At 40.7% G+C, this 23,577-nt stretch overlaps 2 protein-coding genes across 7 annotated transcripts in view; both read left to right on the plus strand.

Annotated features, from left to right (window-relative positions):
* Positions 1-5,758, plus strand: part of LOC105542253 (bcl-2-related protein A1) — a 71,727-nt gene extending 65,969 nt beyond the window's left edge. For both annotated transcript variants that reach the window (XM_011983710.1, XM_011983709.1), the window contains one exon: positions 5,474-5,758. In XM_011983710.1, the coding sequence (XP_011839100.1) occupies positions 5,474-5,489 (16 nt within the window). In that variant the 3' untranslated portion in view covers positions 5,490-5,758. The remainder of the gene's footprint in view (positions 1-5,473) is intronic.
* Positions 1-23,577, plus strand: part of LOC105542248 (5-formyltetrahydrofolate cyclo-ligase) — a 77,748-nt gene that overhangs the window by 18,940 nt on the left and 35,231 nt on the right. The window contains exons 1-2 of one of the 5 annotated variants that reach the window (XM_011983705.1): positions 7,198-7,415; positions 14,912-15,173. In XM_011983705.1, coding sequence (XP_011839095.1) covers positions 7,401-7,415; positions 14,912-15,173 — 277 coding nt within the window. In that variant the 5' untranslated portion in view covers positions 7,198-7,400. Of the gene's footprint in view, positions 1-7,197; positions 7,416-7,532; positions 7,780-11,370; positions 11,410-14,911; positions 15,174-23,577 lie in introns of those variants that run through there. The other 4 variants (XM_011983703.1, XM_011983706.1, XM_011983707.1 and 1 more) reach the window with 4 other exon arrangements.

The following is a 23,577-nucleotide window of genomic DNA, read 5'->3' on the forward strand; positions in this document are numbered from 1 at the left end:
TTTTTTTTTTTTTTTTTTTGTATTTTTAGTAGAGATGGGGTTTCACTGTGTTAGCCAGGATGGTCTCAATCTCCTGACCTCGGACTTACACAAGTTTCTTAACTTCCCTAAGCCTTGGTTCCTCATCTGTAAAAACAGGAAAATATTGCAGCCTATCTCCTGGGACTTGTATAAGGATTAAATCAGTTAATGTAAACAAAGCACTTGGAACAATTCCTGAAAATGAGTACTCAATACAAGTTTAGGGTTGTTGTTGTTAGTAATAGTAGTATTACCTAGCTTCCATTGAGAGAATCTATTATTTCGTTTCCATAAATTATATGATCAAATACAGTTAGATACTAGTTACCATGTAAAACAGATCCCCTAATGGGAAGAAACAAGACTGGTCTATCAGTAATAGGACTCATAATCTCTTTCCTTATTCTCTTTCTCCTTTTTATCAGCTTGTCTTTCTTGCCTGCCTGCCTTTCTGCCCTCTTTTTTTGTGGCTTCTCATCTCTCTTTTTCTCCTCTTCCACATTTACCATGATTTCCTCCTGTCCCCTCTCCTAATTTGAAGTGCTGAGAAAGGATGTGCTCTCACAAGATCTGATAGGAGAGCTAGTGCCATTTGGCTGCCTTCAGCATTCATGAGGAAAGGATGGTTCTTAAAAACCATTAGAATGATCCTGAGATGAAACTCATGTCTCTTCCCTTGGGATCACCCTTCCTTTTGAACCAGGTGGCTCTTCTTTCTTCCTTCCTCTTCAATGAAGCATTCTCCTCTGCATATGCTGGGGGAGTAGAAAGAATGCTTGGCACTCAGCTCCACGAAATCATGTCTACTTAATGCATCACTGTGTACCGCATGCCTAGGACCTGTTGCATAGAAGGTAACAACAAATATTTGCTGATGGAATGATTCAGTGAAGCAACACTGAAACTGGAGATTTGAACTCTGGTTTTCTCCCTCACTAGAGGTATAACCTTGGGTAAGTTACTGAGGTACTCTGAGACTCAGATTCCTTATATAATGTATATCATAATATGATATGACATATGATAATTTATTATATATAATATTTAATGAAAACAATAATACCTATCTTTAATGGAAAGTTAAAGGATTATAAAACATTTTTTTAAAGTGCTTTGCAAACTGTCAAATACTGTGCAACTATGAGGGTTATATGGGAAATTCCAGGAAGTTTAGATAGGCAATTCTTTGCCCTTCTGAAAGTAGGATGTACAGTCAGAGTTGGTGCTTTCCAAGTAACCACCATTTTAAAGCTTGGGTCATAGAGTTAGGCCAAGAGGTTTCTATTTTCTTTGTTGTCTTCTTACCCTAAATAATAGTCTGGTTAATTTGAGGCCAAATAAATGGGCACACAGAGACATACAGATGATTGACTAAGCATTCAGTTTGGCAAAGGCATTTCCAAACATATAAAGATCTAGCAGCAAGGTGATATAATCCCAAGTATTCATATATATCCTTTTATTAAATAAGTTTTGGGGCAAAATTTTTCTGTTTCTTTTGAATTTTTACTTGAGATTTTAAAATCATTTAGTGAAAAATAAATGACCCTCAAGTCAGGTGGAAATGTATGATACTGACACAGGAGTTAGAGAAAAGCACCTCTCTGGGGCCCCTCAGTCAAGCTCTCCTAAGTGCTAGTTCTCTAACCTTGGGAGTCAGCCTGGACTCCTGTCTCTCATAGCCCACATCCATCCATCAGCAAATCCCCCTGGCTGCCCCTTGAAATGCTGTAATCTCCTGTGCATCTAGGCCACCTTCCTCTCTCACTTGACTCTGTCAGTAGCCTCCTGCCAGACTCCATGGTTCCATCCTTTATCTGCTATAAGTTGTTCTCCACATAGTACCCACAGTGATGTTACAAACTTGAATTAGATCGGATCTTGGCTGAATCAGAACTCTCCAAGGTGCCCCTTCACCCTGGGAACACAAGTACAACATCCTGAGTATGACTTACCCAAAGTCCTTTATAACCTGGCCTCTACCTGTCTCTCAAATCTCATTTTCTACGAATTCCTCTGTGTTCTCACAGCTCCAGCCTCCTTGGATAAGCTAAGCACACTCCATCCTCCAGGCCTTTGCACTTGCTGTTGCCTCTGCCTGGAATAATTTTCTGCCGGAAGTTTGCCTGCCTTCCCTCTTCTTTTTGCTCAGGTGTCCCTTCCGAGGAATTCTTCTCCTCAGAGAAGTCTTCCTTGATCACCCCATCTAAGAAAGTACCACTGTCACTCTCTGTCTCCCTACCCTACTTTATTGCCTTCATAATAGTTTTCATGACTGGACATCCCATTGCATATTTATTTGCTTATCTGTTTATCGTCTGTGTCTGCCATGAGAACATAAGCTTAGTGAGGACAGAGATCCTGTATGCTTTCTTCACCACTGTGTTTCCAGCACTTTAACTGGTTCTGGCATGTGGCCAATGCTCAATGACTATTTCCTGAGTGAACAAAGGAATAGTCTTTAGAGAAGTGAGAAAGCATGATATTTGGCTGTTTTTTTTTTTTCATACAAAGTCTTGCTCTGCCACCCAGGCTGGAGTGCAGTGGTGTGATCATGGCCCACTGCAGCCTTGACTTACCATACTCAAGCAATCCTACCACCCCAGCCTCCCAAAGTGCTAGGATTATAGGCATGAGCCACTGTGCCTGGCTGCCTGTATCTTTAAAAATTATGAGGTTCTGATTTTCTTTGGATTACCGATACTGTATATTATTTTATGCTTTAGGTTTTGTTGAAACCAAGGTAGCTGAATTTAACAAACTATCACTATTCCCAGAAATAATAAAGCCTGAACAATTCTTATTTACTACTACATTACTGATAGGATATTGAATCCTTATTTGTATATTTATTTTCATATAATGGTCTTGAGATACAAATAGCATCATTAAAGAAAATACATTTGAAAATAACATTTTTGAAAGGAAGAAAAGTCACTCCCATCACCCTAACATACCCACATGCAGACGTTGTATGCAATAATTAGGGTGTACATAAGAGTTTTTTGGTGTGACATATAAATATTTTCAATGCTGTCTCACTCCATGTTAACATTAGGCATTAATTTCTAATGTCTACAGAATATTTCATTAATTTGTCATATCATAATTTACTTAACTAATTCCCAATTGTTAGACAATTTGGTTTTGATTTTTCCCCTTTTATTTATTTATTAATTTTTTGAGACGGAGTTTTACTCTATCACCCAGGCTGTAGTGCAGTGGCTTGATCTTGGCTCACTGCAACCTTCACCTCCCAGGTTCAAGCAATTCTCCTGCCTCAGCCTCCTCAGTAGCTGGGATTACAGGCATGTACCACCACGCCCAGCTAATTTTTATATTTTTAGTAGAGACGGACTTTCACCACGTTGGCCAGGCTGGTCTCAAACTCCTGACCTCAAGTGATCTCCCTACCTCAGCCTCCCAAAGTGCTGGGATTATAGTTCTGAGCCACTTCGCCCAGAGTTTCGCCCTTTTAGATATAATACTTCAATAGTGAAGCATGGGTATGCTTTTCTGGTGCCCCCTACCCTCCAATATTTTAGAAGACTGCCTCATGATAAATTTCTAGCAGTGCAATAACCGGTTCATAAGAAGTGTGTAGAATTACAATATTCTAGCATACTGGGAAACATATTTTCTTTCCAAAAGCATTATATCAATAGAACAATGTCATAGCAACCTTATCAGTGTGGGTGGTACTATTAATAATTCTGAGGGTTTAATAGGCATCAAATAAAGCCAATTTAGTAGGTCTAAAAAACAATAAGATTTTGTTAAAATGTACATTTCTTTAACTACTATTAATGTTTTTCCTATATACTTGTGAATGATTTATATTTCTGTCTTTAATGGTCTGTGCTTTTTAAACTATTAAGGGCCTGAGAATTTTCTCTCACATTTGAATGAACACTTTCATGGTATATGTAAATATTTTCCTACTGTATTGTTCTTTTTAGTTTTTCATAGTTAAAAAAAATTTTTAATCTTCATCTGGCTGAATTCATCAATATTTTCTTTGTACACTGTCCTTTCTTTAGACATTGATGTATATGACATGTTAACTGCTCAATGATAGTAGACAATGATTATCATCATAATAAAAATCATTTCAGAGGGCCTCATCATACTTGTGAAACATGGGGTTTAGGAAGGAGCATAATGAAGTGGATACCTCCTTAGAGTGTAATCTATGAGTATGGACTGGCAAGAGGGAAAGAGGAAGAAGAGAGAGGGGCAGTTTCCTTCCTCTCTCAAGGCATGACAGCATGTCTCAGAGCACAATGCACACTTAACATGTAGGCAGAAAATGGCTTTCTTAGGCAATCTTTCAAATGAAATCCCCCTGGCTGGTGGTATTCATGTGCTTTGCCAGTGATGCTTATAAAATGATTCCAAGGCACCACAGAGCTCTCAAATCTCTCCCAACTATCAAAGGGTTATGCTTGGTTTATGTTTCAATATTAAGTTACACTATGCTCTGAGCTACTTGCAGGCATTTGTAACCCTAGGTTCTGGAACCTATAAGATGCAGACACAAATGTTTGCTAAATGAATATTTGAAAAAAATTATTTTAACAATTTTTGAATATTTTTGCACTTGTTTGGAAATGAATGGAGTGGAAAGAAATAGGGTGTTTGCATTCTAATCCAGATCCAGGCACCAAAGGGTTACCTAATCTTAGATAACTTATTTTTTTTGTGGGCCTCACTTTCCTCATTTGTTAAAGAGAGGGCATTAGGCTAGATGATCTCAGAGGTACTTTTCAGTGAGGATTTTATGATTATAGATGATAAATTAAATAAAATGTCCAGTTAATTGGGTTATCCTACATTTTTAAAACTATGTCCAATCACAAAGAGAGTAGATTATAAAAGAAACCATCAACCTTTTCATAGCTTCAAAGGTATTGGTTTAATTTGGATTTACTGTGAGTTCTCATGAGTTTCAATACAATGCAGTTTACTGTATAATAGAATTCATATTACAAATATAAGTGCATTGAAATCAATGGACAATTAAACAAGAACGAGAACAACAAAATACTTTTTATCCTCTAGAGCTGTGCTTGCTGTCCACTATGGTAGTGAAATGTGGCTAGTCTGAATTAAAATGTGCTGTAAGTACTAAATACTCATGAGATTTTGAAGGTTTGTTATAAAAAAAAAAGAATATCTCATTAGTGATTTGACATTGATTACATATTGAAATCATCACTAAATATATCTTAAAAATTAATTTTTCCGATTTTTATACTTTTTAAAATGTGGCTACCAAAAATTAAAGTTACAGATGTAGGTCACACTGTGTTTCTGTTACACAATGCTTCCTTTAGAGGGACAGAAGGGGTAGAAGATTAACTACTTGCATTATTTAAATGAAAATATTTTTGCTTTTTATTCTAGCATAATCTCCAGTGATTTTTTAAAATGTTAAAATTTATTCTCTCAGGAAAATGGCTTTGTAAAGAAGCTTGAGCCTAAATCTGGCTGGATGACTTTTCTAGAAGTTACAGGAAAGATCTGTGAAATGCTATCTCTTCTGAAGCAATACTGTTGACCAGAAAGGACACTCCATATTGTGAAACCGGCCTAATTTTTCTGACTCTTAAGAAAACGATTGCCAACACATACTTCTACTTTTAAATAAACAACTTTGATGATGTAACTTGACCCTCTAGAGTTACAGAAATTTTATCCCTATTTAATAAATAAATTGTATGTAATTTTCTCTATATGCCATTTTTGTCTTCATTTTTGGAGTCTGCCTGGAAATTCAGCCAAAGGGTAAAGCTCAACACAGGAGCCAGGCAATTAATTATGGGATGATGATTAGGAAGGGGGTATCTTTTCTGCAGACTTTTAAGGTGTGCCCATTACCCAAAAGTCCTCCGTGTCACTAGGCTAGACTGCAGACTAGACTGAGAAGCAGACTCAGGCTAGAAGCAGACTCAGGTCGCCTTCCCTCTTCCCTCCTTCCTTCCTTCTTTCCCGTGCTGTCTGCAGTTTCCAGTGCCCCTGGCTGCTTAGAGTTTCCACTGATGCCTCCTCCCCAGCCTTCTCTCTCTGGCTTGCCATTTGGGGTTGATGGATATGGCAACCTGATATGCAGGATACTCTGCGATATTCTGAACAAAGAAAATTAGGTAAGTGATTCAACGTGGAGCTAATGCTAATTTTTTTTTTTTTTTTTTGTAAAAATGAACAGATTAGAAAATTATGTAGTTTGTTAGACCTCGTGTTCTAATTTTTAGGTCAGCAAATCTGATTGCAATATGTATACACTATATCTGCCTGGCCTTCCCTTCTTCTTACAACACAATCCCCCTGGGACTTGCATTACCTTTCCCCGGAAGCTGTTGATAGATTCCATAAAGAAGCCAGATCTCCCCTCTCAAGCCATGTGCATTCTCGTCGGGCACTTTTATGCTTTACTTAGGAGGTGTGATTCTTAACGGTGGGGATTAGGACACTGGGGCTGTCAGTAGGGAAGTAGTTTTGGAAGAGGCAGCTCTGGTTTTAGGAAGTCACATCTGAGAGGCAATCTGAGGCGCCTGTCTACTGGGAGCAGTTCAAGACTTCACAGTTTCTTTTACCTCTTCCTGCAAGTGCCTCACCCACCCCCCAAACTGCTTTCAGTTGTAATTCATTTTTGTGTTTTAATCAGAGCTGAGTGGTGGGAATGAACAGTCACTGATGGTTATAACAGGAAGTACCTATATGGGCACTATGACCTGGAATACATTCACACTAGAATCCACAAAATTTGGCTTTTACACTACAGTTACTGCTTTAACAATATTCCCGACTATGTATCATCTATACATTCATCACGTAAGGACATTTCCATCAACCACTGTGGTCTCTTAAGATTATAATGGAGCTGAAAAATTCCTAATACCTACTGATGTGGTAGCCAACCAACACATTACCTTTTCTGTGTTTAGATGCACAAGTATCATGGTGCTACAATTGCCTACAGTATTTGGTACAAAATACGCTGTACAGGTGTGTAGCATAGGTGTGTAGTAACTTTGTAACTACACTCTTTATGTTTGCACCAGAAGGAAATCGGCGCATCTGTCAGACATATCCCTGGAGTTAAGCGACTCGTGACGATTTCGCTACTTGTCCTGCCTTGCCCTTCTTTTCTGGCCCCTGAAGTCCCAGTACTCAACAGTACAAGAGATGCCAGGCACCGTGGGTACTGCCGGCCGTCTTTACCATCCCCGCCAGTGGCGCTGCCGCCTCCGCGGTCCGGGTGAGGGCTCGGGCTCAGGGAGGTCAGGCGGCAGGGCAGCGACGGCGCTTCGCCACAGCTCCCGGTAGCCGGGGAGGGCGGGCCGGACCACCGACGGCCGCACGAGGGCTGGCTCCCAATGGCCGGAGGCCAGGCAAGCGCGCGGCACGCCGAGGGCCCGCGTCCCGGAAGCGGGGTGGGGGCGCTTCCCCGAGTCCCAACCCGCCCCTAGGCCGCGGATCCACCTGGGAGCGGCCAGGGGCGGAGACCAAACCCCAGGGCGCCGAGAGTGGGATTGGACTGGGCTTGGGCGTGAGATGGCGGCGGCGGCAGCGGTGAGCAGCGCCAAGCGGAGCCTGCGAGGAGAGCTGAAGCAGCGTCTGCGGGCGATGAGCGCCGAGGAGAGGCTACGTCAGTCCCGCGTACTGACCCAGAAGGTGCGAGGCCGCCTGTAGCGGAAGCCGCGGCGGACAGACTCTCTGAACGCCTGGCGGCCAGCGATTGCTGATCCGTGCATGGTCAGTGCAGGCGCAGGGCTAGGCCCTCCCGGCACGCGCACGTTTCCCCTCCAGGCGCGCGCACGTTTCCCCTCCCGGCGTCCGCGCGCCCGTCCCCTGGTCGTAGTCTGGCTGTTCTTCGCACTGTGACGGAGAGAGGACCCGGTAGTGAAAGTTGTGGGGCTAAAGAGCGAGAGGACGGCAGGGGTTGACAGATTTATCTCTGGGAGGGGAGTTCGTTTGCATGGGTGGCACCTTTGGTGCTCGAAAACTCCTTCGTGGGGATGACGGTACTGTGGTGAGAGCAGGGTGAGAACAGAAAGTTGTGGTAGAGGAGATGGGTGAACTCTTGAGTGCCCAGGTTCCCTCAGTGAGTCCTAAAGTTAATGAGCTACGAGTCAGACTCCAGTTACTTTAGTAAAATGGCCAGAGAAAGATGCAGGTGCTTCAGACAAGGGAACATCAAAAAAAGTGTGGAGATGCCAAAGGTCAGAACTCAGATGTTGACTGCACTTCACTAAGCATATGGAGGGCTAAGGCTGTGTCTCAGTAGCTCCAGGGCCTAGGCCTTTCCTGTCTCAGAGTTGGTCAACATTAAATGCTTTTTCTTGAGTGAATGAAAGGAAGACGTGGCTGTCATACCCAGGCTTCCCCAGAACATAGGAAACAGAAGAGAGAAATGAGAGGAATAAGTGAGAGTCCCTGTTTGTTGGTTAGCAGACCTCTGTTTTATTACTTTCACCGACTGCACTGCTATGTATTTTTAGTCTGTCTATGTAATGTCAGTTTTCTTATCAATAAAATGGGAGTCATATCCTGTCTTGAAGGCATGTTCTAAAGAGTTTTTGGGGACTCATTTTTGTTAGACACCAGAGGAAGAAAAATTTAATGTCCCCTGAATAAGTACGTATGTGTAATTCTGTTGTAAGTCAAACTGATGATCTGTCTTCCCAGCATCATGCCTCAGAGACACCAGTGGATATTTGGAGACTTCATGTTCCTTGGAATTAGTTATACCATCAGGCTTTCTTAATTACCCCTCACTATTCTATTATCCGTTATTTGCTCAAATTCAAGGTGCCAATGGGTTAAAGCAGTAAATCAAATATACTTATTTCACCCCTCTCTTCATCTATGTAGGTGTGCATGAGGGAATCTATACAGATGTTAATTCGGTCGTTCAAACAATTATTTTAGCTATTATGAGGAAGCATTGCTGGGTGTTTTAGTATATGTAAAGGATATAGACTCTTGTCTATATCTAGTTGTTTAAAATTTAGCTAATTCATTCACATATGTTGAACACCTAAGTAGTGCACACTTGGCTATGTACTGGGTTGTGGACATGAAAAAGATGATTGTTGCTCTAAAGGAGCAGATAGCCTCAAAGAGGAAACAGACATGAATAAAGAATTGCATTGAAGCCAGATATATGATAAAGGTAAACACCAATATTGTGGAAATGTAGCCTTGGGGAGGGGGAATTGGAAAGCTTTCTATTGCAAAATGTTGAGATGAATTTTGGAGAACAAGATGAATTTTTTCAGGTGAAGGGAAAGATGGGATAGGGGAGTGTGAGTAGGGATATTTAGGCAAGAGATGACAGGATACAGTTTAGCATGGGCGTTGGAACTACACAGATCTGGGTTTAATCTGGCGCCACTGTCTTTTAACTGTATATCCTTGGACAGGTCTCATAATCTCTCAGAACCCTTGGTTCCTTGTCTATAAAATGGATAATATCACTCTTGTAGGTCGATTGTGAGAGTTAAAGAAGTGTGTAAAGGGATGTATTCAGTGCTTTACCTATTTTTTGATATGTCCTTTAGGAAGGGTATACTGGCAGCATTTGGGTAATGGGTTGAGGAATGAAGAAAGAAAAAAAAATGGAGACCAGTAAGGGGCTGTTGTGCCAATTCAAGTGAAAGATGAAAGATATGCAAACCAGAGCATGGGCAGTGAAGATAGGGGGAAAGGAGGCAAATGGGAGACTGTTAAGTGGAAACAGCAGTACTTGGCAACTGATTGGAAGAGGTTAGAGAATACTGGAAGGGGAGGAGAGTCACCTATGATTCCAAAATTTAGAGCTGGGTATAATGGTGTTTAACCTTGGGCATAAAGAATGTAGGAAGTGGAACAAATTTTGGAGGAGCATGGGGGAAATAAAGATGAATTCAGTTTCTAATCTTCTATGTTGTCTTTGTCCATAGAAGATTAGAATTCATAAACTATAGATGGGAATAGTGGCTACATAGATACAGAGTCACTGACAGCAATAGAATGACAACTGAGAGCTGGCATTAAAGGAGGAGAGAGAAAAATTAAGAAGCAGACCCATGACCCTCAGTAATAAATACATTTTACTCTGTACAAACAAATATACACATACAAGGAACATTTTACAGCTCTTACCACATACAATGAAATGTAATATTTTCTTTTTTTTCCGAGACAGAGTCTTGCTCTGTCACCCACGCTGGAGTGCGGTGGCATGATCTCAGCTCACTGCAACCTCCGCCACCCACGTTCAAGCGATTCTCCTGCCTCAGCCTCCCAAGTAGCTGGGATTACAGGCACGTGCCACCATGCCCAGCTAATTTTTCTATTTTTAGTAGAGACGAGGTTTCACCATGTTGGCCAGGGTGGTCTCGAACTCGACCTCATGATCTTCCCGCTTCTGGCTCTCAAAGTGCTGCGATTACAGGCGTGAGCCCCTGTGCCTGACTCGAACTTTAATATTTGCTATTCTATTTCATTTAAAAATTATAGCCTGCTATTGATTTCATGACTAACCAATGGATCATCTCTGGAAACATCAGTGTACTGTGTAGTGTTTTGCCATAGTGAATGCTCAATAAAGGTGTTAAATGATGTCTTTCATTTAGAAAAGCATATTTATTCTTATTGTCACTGTACCTTTTTATAACTTAGAAATTTGTCAGAGAAGTAATTTAAATGGTGAAGAAATTCAGCTTTATGTCATATCTTGATTCTCTAACTGATAAGATGAGGAAATTAGTGTCCCTTTACTCACTATGTTTTCTACTCCCTCTGTCAGTTTCTGACATTTATATTGTTATACTTATGTTGTCAAGTTTTGTAATTTTTTATTTTTTGAGACAGAATCTTACTCTGTCGCCCAGGCTGGAGTGCAGTGGCGCAATCTCGGCTCACTGCAACTTCTGCCTCTCGGGTTCAGGGAGTTCTGTGCCTCAGCCTCCCGAGTAGCTGGGATTACAGACGCCCGCCACCACGCTCGGCTAATTTTTGTATTTTTAGTAGAGACAGGGTTTCACCATCTTGGCCAGGCTGATGTTGAACTCCTGACCTCATCATCCACCCGCCTCAGCCTCCCGAAGTGCTGGGATTACAGGCATGAGCCACCACACCCGGCCAGGTTTTGTAATATTTAAACTTTGCTCTGTAACTATAATGAGTCTACTCAGCAGTATTTGTGACCGATTTCCAAACTTGAGATTTCAGTAAATAGTATTTACAGTAAACAGTATTTACAAAAATATGTAAAGCACTGAATACATACCTTGTATTTTTTTTTTTTTTCTTTTTTTTAGATGGACTCTCGCTCTGTCTCCAGGCTGGAGTGCAGTGGCACAATCTTGGCTTACTGCAACCTCTGCCTCCCGGGTTCAAGTGATTCTCTTGGCTCAGCCTCCCGAGTAGCTGGGACTACAGGCATGCACCACTACGCCCAGCTAATTTTTGTATTTTTAGTAGAGACAGGGTTTCATCATGTTGGCCAGGATGGTCTTAACCTCTTGACCTCGTGATCCACCCACCTTGGCCTCCCAAAGTGCCAGGATTACAGGTATGAGCCACCGCGCCCAGCTGTATTTTTGTTCTATAGATGGTATTCATCGCAGAACCAAGTTGTATGATTGAATATGTAAGAAAAGACATGACTTTATGTCACTAGATATGTGTAACTAGGAAGGTAATGCTTCAAGTGTTAGTACCAAAGCTTTTCTCTTTTCCTCCATAATTGCTCAAAATCATTTTCTGTTTTACTTTGTTCCCATTTGGAGCGTATTTCTAATTTAGTTCTGTATTTTTCCAGGAGCTTCTGATTGCCTTTATTTTTCTTTTTTTGACAAATCAAGAATATCTGTTTGTCTTATCAATATATTCTTTTTCATCGTCTGTTAAAATAAATCCACTCTCTTTTTGAAAACACTCCAGCCCCTTGCTTCTTCTGGTCTGGTTGCCTTCGGCCCATTGCACTGCCATTGCCCTGGGGTTCCTCCTTACTCTACTTCTGAGTTAGGGCCGCTTTTTGAGTCTAGTATCTTTGTCTCTCTTGGATTCTTTTCCTTTCATCTTATTAGAGTATATCTTCAGATAATTTTTTTTGAGAAAGTATCTATGGAGGTGGTAAACTTTTAAATATATGTTAGGAAATGTTTTACCCTCATACTAGATTGATAGTTTGAATTTCAAAATTAAAATTATTTTCCTTGTTCTGCTCAGCACCCATGGCCCCCATTCAATATGGAGACTAGTGTTTTTCTTTTACTTTTTTTTTTTTTTTGAGATAGAGTTTTGCTTTTGTTGCCCAGGCTTGAGTGTTATGGCGTGATCTTGGCTCAATTTCTGCCTCCTGGGTTCAAGGGATTCTTCTGCCTCAGCCTCTCAAGTATCTGGGACTACAGGCATGCGCCACGACGCCCGGCTAATTTTGTATTTTTAGTAGAGACAGGGTTTTACCATGTTGGTCAGGCTGGCCTCGAACTCCCAACCTCAGATGATCTACCCGCCTCCACCTCCAAAAGTGCTGGGATTACAGGTGTGAGCCAAGTATATCTTCTTTGATTATTTCTTTTTCCTTTGTGCCTTTTTGGAACTCTTGTTAATCAGATAATAAAAATCATAGATTGATCTTCTGTATTTCTTAACATTTTTTTCATTTTTCCTATTTTTGTCTTTTCCCCTACTCCGAAGGCTGTCTCCTAAGTTGTTTTAATTTTGCTAATCACAATTTTAGTTTCCATTGATTATTTCATGATTCCCTGATTGCTTCCTCCCCAGCAGTCTATTGTTATTTTAGAAATGCAATTATCTTCTTGAGTTTGTCTGAGAAAACTAATTTGAATTTCAAAAAATTATCTGTCCTCTTTGTCCGTTTTTTCTCCCCTTCCTGTTTTTTTTTTTTCCATCCTTCTATTTTGTATTTTGACTTTTCAAAATGTTTCATGATCCTTTATTGTCTGTACATATTTGTGAATGAAGGTGTCTTAGCTAATGGGGATTTCCTCTGCCTTTTATAGTTGCTTTGGGATTTCAAGGGAGGAATGGATTCTGCCTGACCTGCACCCTTATTCTCTGAGTGTTGTGATCTGCTGCTGTTTTGTCAGCAAAATACTGTCCCATTCACTCTTTGTCTTACAGAAATTAGGTCTCTGTTCCCTTGTTCTCAGTACTCTAATGGATTTTCTTTTTTGTGCTTCTTTACCGTCACATTAATGGGATTTGAGGAAGGAAGATAAATATGTATGCACAGTCTCACACTGAATGTTAACTGATGTTTATTACTGCTTATTCAACTCTTGATCTTCTATATTCTGCTGTAAAGAGAGCAAAAAGGATACTTAACTTTCTCATATAGTAGTTGGATGCCCAAAGCCCCAGGCCTGCCCAGGTCTAGGTTTCACATTTCCTTTCTTTGCCCATTTCAGGCCTCAAAACAATTTTGTAAATTTTCAGAATGTGAGAGTTAACTTTCTTTCTTAGACTGGTTTGATGTGCTCTATCTACTTGATTTCTGTGTTTCCTTTTTTATTAGTAATAACTTGACTTTCTATTCCTGTATCTTTTTGCTAGTCATATTTTTAAGCTACTTCTATGGCTTACAATTATATAATAATAACAAAAGTATTAAAAAGTCTGATAAAGAATAAGAAAAGTATTCTTTTCTTTTTAGTTTGGCAAACAGGGAAGAACAGAAAAGGAAGGGAAAAAAAAGAGAGCTGGCCAGGTGCAGTGGCTCACACCTGTAATCCCAGCACTTTGGGAGGTCCAGGTGGGTGGATCAGTTGAGCTCAGGAGTTTGAGACCAGCCTGAGCAACATGGTGAAACCCTGTCTCCACAAAAAAATACGAAAAATCAGCCAGACATAGTGGTTGCACCTGTGGTCCCAGCTACTCTGGAGGCTGAGGCAGGAGGATTGCCTGAGCCTAAGAGGCAGAGGTTGCAGATTGTGCCACTGCACTCCAGCCTGGGGAACGGAGGGAGACCCTGTCTATATATTTTAAAAAAAAAAAAAAAAAAGAAAAGGAAAAGGGAGAGTGGAGGACTAACTTCTGAGTCTGGATAAGTTCCTGAGATTGTTGACATTTCTATGATGAGCAAAGCTCAGTTCCCTTCTCTTGCCTGATGGATGATTCAATTGAAAATGATTTCTTTCGTCAGGATCTGCTCCCACCGCATAATTGTGAATATTTTGATATTCATTTCAGCAGATGAATTTTAGGAAATGGGATGGGGATGGCAGAGCTAAGAGAGAATTATAAGGCATGTTCTCTGCCTCAGAGAGCTCAGTTCATGGACCGGTTAGAGATACCACATTTAGGGCACATGAAACAATTAGTGATCCACTCATGACAATACATTATTGTTATATATTAACTCTAAATGTAGTAAGGGTTCGGCAGAAGTAGGAAAAGTTAGGGCTTGCGGTGGACTTTAAATGGGTAGAATTTGGGAAGAGAGAGAAGCCTGACAATCCAAGGAGTGGAGAAGCTTGTGAGAGCCAAGATTCAGAGATAAAATAAAGCAGACTCTAGGGAAAGCATGTGAAATGACCGAAGACTACTAAAATGGGTAGGTGGGGATCAAGCCTGGAATTCTGTAGATAAACAGCTTGTCTCCACAGTGACCTTTTAATGGGTTTTCACACCTACCAGAGTGGGTGTACCAGGAAGGGATAAAAGGAGCAGGTAAGTGCTGAGTCCCAATCTAAAAGTCAGGCTTCAGGATGCAACACTGTCTGACCCACTATATCACTCTGCCCCGTCCCCCCTTTTTTTCTTTTTAATATTTAAAGAAATTGGACAAGGCTGAGAGAGAAAGGAAGAACTGTTAAGGGGAGTTACTAAATAATAGTCTTGGAAAATATAATTGCCATAATTTCCCATTTAGGTGATTGCCCACAGTGAGTATCAAAAGTCCAAAAGAGTTTCCATCTTTCTGAGCATGCAAGATGAAATTGAGACAGAAGAGATTATCAAGGACATTTTCCAACGAGGCAAAGTCTGTTTCATCCCTCGGTATCAGTTCCAGAGCAATCACATGGATATGGTGAGACTAGAATCACCAGAGGAAATTTCTTTACTTCCCAAAACATCCTGGAATATCCCTCAGCCTGGTGAGGGTGATGTTCGGGAGGAGGCCTTGTCCACAGGTGAGTATTATGGTGTTAGGTTGTTATTAGGTTATGACCAGTTGTTAGATCTCAGATCCACCTGTTATGTGTGGGTCAGTGGGAGTTGCTTTTCCTGTAGGGATTAATTTGTATTTTGCCTACATTCCATGACACCTGTATTACTTGGTTTAGGATGTGATGCCTTTTGAAAACTGTGAAGTGTAAACAAATAATATTGTTGACTTCTCACATATTGTTGCCCTACCTTGTGGGCTGAATTATGTATTTTTCCTGAATCATTATTTCCTGTGGTTTCAGTTATGGTCTGCTTGCTAATGAGCATATTATTATTAATGCTAATTAGCACTTATATCTCCAGTTCAGACCTGAAAACTATTTTCTGGACATCTCTACTTGGATGTCACATGTGGATCTCAAACATGAGATGTTCCAAACTGAGTCATGGTCCCCTCAGCCTTGACTACCTACCATGTGTTTATCTCAGTACATGGCACCACCAGCTACCCAGCTGGTCATTCCAGAAGTCTCCAGGTCATCCTTGACTCCCCTCTTTCTCTCATGCCCCACATGTGGTCTATTGCTAAGTCCTGATGATTTTACTTACTGCATATTTAGTGAATCTGTCCATTTCTCTCTAACCCACTGCTACTACTGCAGTCTAAGCTGACATATCCTCCTGCCTGCATTCCTGGAAAGGCCTTTTAACTGTTCTTTCTCTCCATGTCTTGTATCTTCTCTTTCCTCTTTATTGGTTATTTAAAAATAATTGAAACAAGATTTTGAAAACACAAATCTGCCACTTCTCTCCCCTCCTTAAAGTCTTTCTGTGACTTACTGTTGCCCTTAGGTTGAGTAAACACTACTTAATGAGGTTCTTCCTGATCTTGGCCCTGCTGTCTTACTATTTTCACATCTTTCTACTCCCCACTTCATAGTCTGAGTTCCAGCCACTCTGAGTATCTCTGTTTCCCAACTCCACTTTGCCTTCTCTACTGCTGGGTCTTAATACATGCTGTTTTCTGGCCAACAGATGCTTGGGAAGTTTTATCATTATGAATCAGGTAAAGAGCTGAAAGCAAAATAAGCTCAGGGTATTATTTTTTAGTATAATGCCTGAAACCCATCTTAGAGATGTATATTTTTGACTGAGACTTAGATGGTTGCAAAGAAGCCCCAGCACAACTTTATGCAGTCTTTACTCAGTTTCTGCCCCTTCCAATACAATGCCATTGCCTATAAAGTCAGTATGATGGAGTGGGAGGGGAGAGGGTCAAGGACTCATAACAGTGGAGGGATTATGTACTTTGCTAGTTTAACTTTCCCTGTATTGTCTAGTCTTGGGCTTTGCTAGATGTTTAGGCACCAAAAATATATTCAGATCTACTTCCTTCATGTCCTGCATCAATAGGCCAGATGAATGTCAGCATTTTAAAACTCTTTCATATTTTCAAGGGGAAAGATTGCAAGCATTTCAACGCAATGAGATAATAAGGGAATACAGAGTATCTTGGAGAACAGTCTAGGGTTATAGATAAGAAAAGGTGGGAAATTATAACTACTGACTTTGCTCAAACTTAATGCAGCTACTCCAGACTTGCAGGCTTAATGGTGGAACCCAGGATACTGTCCCAATTCCCAAATACTGTTAACAGCTCCTTCAATGCTTGCATCATCTCTAATTGAAATTTTACTTGGTTTCCTCCAGTAACCAATTCCTTTAGAGGCAGCTCATTCCTTTTAGAACAGCTCTGCTCCTTCTAGAACATCTTCCTTGGGTTGAGCTAAAGTGTATCACTTTGAACTTCTGTGCATTTGTTCTAGTTCTATTCAAGTACAGCGGTGAAAAGAGTAAGGAAGAAGCATTATTTTTCCTTTTAACTTATTTGCACTTCCTGATTAGGATAATCTCAATCCAAATAAGTGAGTCAATCATTTATGTATGATTTTTTTTTTTGAGACAGAGTTTTGCTCTGTCACCTAGGCTGGAGTGCAATGGTGCGATCTCAGCTCACTGCAACTTCCGCCTGCTGGGTTCAAGCGATTCTCCTGCCTCAGCCTCCCAAGTAGCTAGGATTATAGGCATGTGCCACCATGGCCAGCTAATTTTGTATTTTTGATAGAGATGGGGTTTCACCATGTTGGTCAGGCTGATCTCGAACTCCTGACCTCAGATGATCCACCTGCCTTGGCCTCCCAAAGTGCTGGGATTATAGGCGTGAGCCACCACACTCGGCCTGTGTATGGTTTTTAGCACATTGTTTGGCACATAGGAGCTATCGAATAAATGGTAATATATTAATTTTAAGCAAGGAAGTCGGAATTATTCATTATAAGATAAACTCATTACTAGCCAAGTAGTTAATATTTTGGTAATTTTCAGCAGATCTTTTTACACATCTACTTTGTGTCGGATACTATTTTAGGTCTGGAAAGATAAGGCCCTGATTTGAAGGGACTCACACTGTAGCTGGTGAGACAGAAAATGAACATAAACAGAATATCCTAACCTATAGTATATGTCAAATATAAGTGTCAAATGAAAAGATACTGAATATTAAAAATAGAAATTTAGAATATGGTTCTGAATAGAAAAAAGTCCACCAAAAATACCCCACAACTGGTTGTTCATTTTTTTTTTTCTCCTTTATAGCATTTATGCATGCTGTATTTGTAGTAGCAGTGACTTGTTTTCCCCCATGCATTTTTCTTTGCAGATACTTGCAATCTGGGTTGCAGAGGGATAGAGGATTATACCCACAGTTTCTTGAAACTGCAGTCTGGGGTCAAAGCTTGCTGCTGTTGTTTATAGAAATGTTTGAGTAGGCAGCCTCGGCTGTTTGTTGTCTCCTAACATCACCCTCTGTAATGTGGATGTCTACTTGCATCAGCAACTTAAAATGTGGCAACTTCAGTGCTTAAGCATAAATCTAGCTTTACAATGTTTGGGACTAGCTGATCAGAGCTCAGACTGTCCTTGGTGTAGCTTTCGTGGTCTGTTTATCTTTCTTGTTTGCTCACATTATCAGAGCTTAGAAAAGAGTAAGCTTTTGTGTCCTCAGTTGCAATGATAAGTTCCTAAGCAAAAATTTCCCATGGGCTATTATTCTTGTATTATATATGTAGCAAAAGAAATAGATTGCTAAATGAAATAGAGGGTTGGATTCTTTCCCAAGTTTATCTTCAAGGTAAAGGCTACTTGGGCAATTAGATTAGGGCAGGAATTTTTCCAGTGCAAGTATATAGTCTGATTCAACCTGGCTTAAGCAAAAATGAGATTTTATTGGCCCAGAGACTGAAAAGTTCACAGAAGGGCTGGCTGGATCAGTGGCATTAGGATCCAGTCTATCTCTGCCTTTTGGCTTTGCTTCCATCTATATCAGTTTCATTTACTGGTGCCACATGGTGGCCCATAGCAGCTCTAGGTTCCATGGCATCCTTACTGTTAGCAATAAAGAACAAGTTTGTTTTCTAACAGTCTGATAAAGTCCTGGTCCTAACTCTTCTTGACCCAAATGGGCATCTTGAAATTAATCACTATGGCCAGAGATATGAAATTGGCTGACTGGCTTAGGCCTGGGTCTTACATGCCTGTCCTTGACCCATTCTTTGTGACCAGGAAGAAAAGAAGTGCCAATTGACTTAGACTAGGTCATATGCCCAGCTCGGCAGCCCTACCCAAACCACTGAGCTGAGAGTAGGGTGAGAGTGTTTGTTGTGTTTCCAGAACAAGGGGGAATGGATACTGGGGAGTCAAAACTAAACTCACCTCTGCTATCAATCATTTCTGAAATTCTGCAGAGTATAATAGGCTCTTTGCAGTCATAGCTTTGCCAGTGCTGATTTTTAACTTACGATCTTCTTGGAGGCTTTTGGGAATTAATATCTATGTGTAGGTACCTGAGCCATAACTTAATAATCATAATGAAGACTTTCTAGTCCTCAAATAAAACATTTTAAAGTAATCGAGTGAGGCATCATCAAGGACAGAGTCTTTGAACTACCCTTCTAGGTTGTTCATGATCAGTACTTTTGGGAGGGTTATGATTGGTTCACTGTGAGTAGCTCACATTGACTTCATTTCTTTCTTTCTTAGGATTGCATGGCATCTGCAAGAATATAATAAAAGATAGTGGGTATGGATTTCATCAAGGCATATTTGATGGAGTCATGATATCCTCGGGATGCTGGAGAAATTTGTATTGGCTCATAATTATTTAGAAAAGATGTGTAGAGCACTGCTCTGTGGGAGGTGTGATGGGGACATAGCAGGGAACAGCATGGACTTGGTTCCCAGTGTTCTGGGGTTAACTAGCCTGTTCTCACAGAAGCAGGTTTGTGCTGGCATGTCACAGGCTCTCTCCTTTTTGCTGTCCTGTTCAACTTTTTGTTGAACTTTTAGCTTTTTCAGCTTTCATTGAACACTTAGATGTCTCACTGTTCCTTATTTTCAGCATGTCGAAATTCATTCTTATTCTTTTTATGTTTTTCATATTTCTGTTAGCAGCCCCTTTGTAGACCTGGAATTATCCTTGCCTCCTTCCCACCATCCAGTTATTACCAGATTTTTCTTTGTAATGTTTTTATCACCTGTCTTTCTCTAATTCCAGTTTTGGGAGAATTCTTTGTCTACAATTTTCATTCTTCGTATCTGTTCCATTGGAGTAAACTTTAAATTGGTTTCCTGGCCATATTAACTTTTCCAAAGTACCTTTCTGTACGGGTCATCTACCCTATTCAGGCCTTCTCTGTATGCTGAATAGATCTGTGTACCTGAGCAAACAATGGTTCCTGCTGGTTGTTGCCAAAAGAAGGGACATTGGATGAAATCCAAACATTCAGGCCACTTTCTGGGCCTTACCTGCCTTTCTGCCTTAATACTTGTGCCTCCTTGGTACAGTTCCTTATTTCAGCCAAAGTGGTCTGCTGGAAGACAGTATTTCCTAGTAATGGAAAATATGGATTTCAGAATCAGACCAACCTGGATTTGGATTCTAGTTTTGCTCCTTTCTAATTGTGTTACCTTGGGAAGATCACTTAACTTCTCAGGGTTTCAGTCTTCTTACCTGTAAGTGGATTCAGACCTACCTTACATATCTGTTATGGAGCTTAAATGAGATAATGTCTGAATAGTGTTTGACACATAGTAGGTGCTCAGTAAAAATGCCCTTGTTGCTGCTGTGGATGCTGTTTTTTTGGCTGATGTTGAGTGGTCAGGCATAGGGTAATGTTATGTGCTTTACTGTGAAAGTGATTTTGTTTATACCGTTTTCCAGGCTAGAATATATTATATGTTTCCTCAGGATAGTCTTTTCTAGTCTGGTGCTTAAGATCACTAGCTTTGGAGTCAGACTGATCTGAGTTTGAATCTGGCCTTTACCACTTGGGCAGAATTACTTAACATCTCAAAGTCCAAATTTCCCATCTGAAAATTGGAGATAATTACAGTACTGACTAACTGTGTTGTTGAGAGGATAAAGTAAGATGATATATGTAAAGTGCCTAGTACAGTTTGCCATGTAGTCAGAGATCAATACATGGTAGTTATTAACAGTAAGCAGAAATTATTTTCCCCAAACCTTCCCTGGCTGTCTACAATGTACTGGTCTCTTTCTTCCTTAATTCTTATGTACTTGGCACTTTACATATATTACCATGTTTTATTAATTCTTTTTGGAAGTATATCCCTTTTCTTTGCTGATAGGCTTAGACTCTTTAGGAGCAGAAACCTTCTTCTAAATCATATGTATCCCTGGTACATAGTCATGTGGTTTATGTGGTAGACTTTCAGTAAAGGTTTCTTGAGGTGAAGCTAACAGTTTTGAATTCAAAGAATGCCTGTGTAAATGAATAGATGATCAACACTTTATAGCTATAAAAGAAAAGCTGGATTTAAAAAACTATATGCATGTACACAGGGACACATTAAAAAGTATACCAGAGTCAGTTGTTTTATAAGGTGCTGTAACTTGTTGTTTTTAGAGACAAGGTCTCACTCTGTCGCCCAGACTGGAGTGCAGGAGTGTAATCATAGCTCACTGTAACCTTGAACTCCTGAGCTCAAGTGATCCTCCAACCCAAGCCTCCTGAGTAGCTGGGACCACACGTGCACACTACCATGCCTGACTAACTAATTTTTAAATTTTTTTGTAGAGATAGGTCTACTCTGTTGCCCAGGCTGATCTCGAACTCCTGGCCTCAAGAAATCCTCCTGCCTTGGCCTCCCAGAGAGCTGGGATTATAGGTGTGAGCCACGGCACCCAACCAACATTTTTTATATTTGTGAGTAAAGAGTTAACATCAGTCCTGGACTAAGCTGGACCTGCCTGGGGGAATATCCTTGGAACTTATCTTCTCTCAGCACTAGTTTTTGGGAAGCCATAGAGTTGTGATAACGTGGGATGTACCTGTACCTGCCTGTTACTGTGTGCTACTATACCTGAATTGGGAGCTGTGAGTTGGCATGGAAGCCTTGGGTCTGTGGAACTAGAGCTCTACAAAAGATGGGCAGGAAATGGAGGTTGCAGCTTCTCTGTGTGAAGGTGGCCTATGTGCCCCTTGGCTCTTGCTGCACCCTGTGTGAGTGAGAAGGCAAAAGAAGCAGTGTCCTGAGGTAGCTGCTGGGCTCTGGATGAGGTAAAGATGCTGAACCTGCCATATCTCCTCTTCTGTGTTCGTCTGTAAGGCTAAGTACATGGAGTAATACTTAGATTGTTTCCTGAGCCCATGTGCCAAGTCAAATCTATAACAGCTGCTGGGTCAGTACAGTCTCTGGGTTTGTTTTTTATTTTTTGGGGGGAGTGGGCAGTGCAGCTTAAATAACAGACATTTATTTTCTGACAGTCTGGGTATTTTTAATAATATTCCGTGGAGACTCTAACACCACTGGTCCCACTAGTGACTGTCAGCTTGTCTATGAGAATGTTTAATTTTTACTAAGCCTAGAAATAAGTAGTTATAAGATTCTACATGGTATGATATTTTGATATGAGTTACAGCTTATCTTCTCATTGAAAGTGTTTCTAAACCTTTAACACGTGTTTCTTTAGCTTAACAAAAATCCTCCTCACTAATTGTATTTGAATTTTTGAAATAAGTTATGACTAAAAGTAAATGAAAGCAACTGTAATTTTGGAATGTGCTTTTTCACATCACACATGCCATTGTAGGCATTTTGGGTGACCTCCCTCTCTGGACAATTGAGAACATTGCCTCCTGAGTTAGGCACTGTGGGAGGGAGAGTGAACCCTTACTGTCCTTGCTTCATCTTCTTTGTTTTCAGATGGGATAACTGCAACCCAGGGAGGTTAAGTCACTCCCCCAAGGACACACAGGCAGTTAATGATAATGTGAGGTCACCCAGTTCTGGTTTCCACTCCAGTGCCCTTTGAAGTGCCATTTTTCTTCGCACTTCATTCATTAAGATTGCTTTACTACCTAGATTTTCTTCTCTCTCCTGACAGCATACTGCATTAAAACCGTTATTCATGGAACAGGTACCCTTGGTAATTGTGTGCATGGGAACATTGTCATATTTTCCCAAGTAAGAACTTGGACTGAGTCATATGTATCTAAAAGTACACTGGTCTCAAAGTTAAGCTTTTTTTTCAGTCATTTTGTATTCAGCTAAATACACAGGAAGAACCAGCTACAGCTTTGATTTCTATCAGGGCCTTTCATTTGAATTATAAGTGCACTCATGATAGGCTTCCTTGGGCTTGTCTCAGAATTATCTATTTTATCTTTTGTAGCGGCTTTAGAATACATCCTCATTTCAGAGAATGGTAATTTACTTCTTGTTAACTCCCAGCCCATTAAGATTCAAAGATAGTTCCTTAGGGGTTATGGCCTGTTATTCTTCCCAAGATGGGCTAGCCTGTTAAATGTTCTACTCAAGCATAATGATTCGTTGAGTGTACTATTGAACACTTAACTATCTTTAAAAGGACTAACCCAGGTGACTTATATATAGAACTTCAGGTGTTTAAACTGCTTTTCCAATACAACTTTTTTTTTTTTTTTTGAGATGGAGTCTTGTTCATTGCCCAGGCTGGAGTGCAGTGGCGCGATCTCGGCTCACTGCAAGCTCCGCCTCCCGGGTTCACGCCATTCTCCTGTCTCAGCCTCCTGAGTAGCTGAGACTACAGGCGCCCGCCACCACGCCCGGCTAATTTTTTGTATTTTTAGCAGAGACGGAGTTTCACCGTGTTAACCAGGATGGTCTCAATCTCCTGACCTCATGATCTGCCTGCCTCGGCCTCCCAAAGTGCTGGGATTACAGGCGTGAGCCCCTGCGCCCGGCCATCAACTTTTATCACCTAATTGAGACATTAAAATGTCTATTAGGTTTATATATATTTCTGTATACATTTAATTCAGAGGAAGGGCAGAATTTTTAAGAGGAGTGAAGTTGTGTTAGAAAAAA

Source organism: Mandrillus leucophaeus, unplaced genomic scaffold (genome assembly GCF_000951045.1).
Source record: "Mandrillus leucophaeus isolate KB7577 unplaced genomic scaffold, Mleu.le_1.0 Scaffold254, whole genome shotgun sequence".
Taxonomy (NCBI): domain Eukaryota; kingdom Metazoa; phylum Chordata; class Mammalia; order Primates; family Cercopithecidae; genus Mandrillus; species Mandrillus leucophaeus.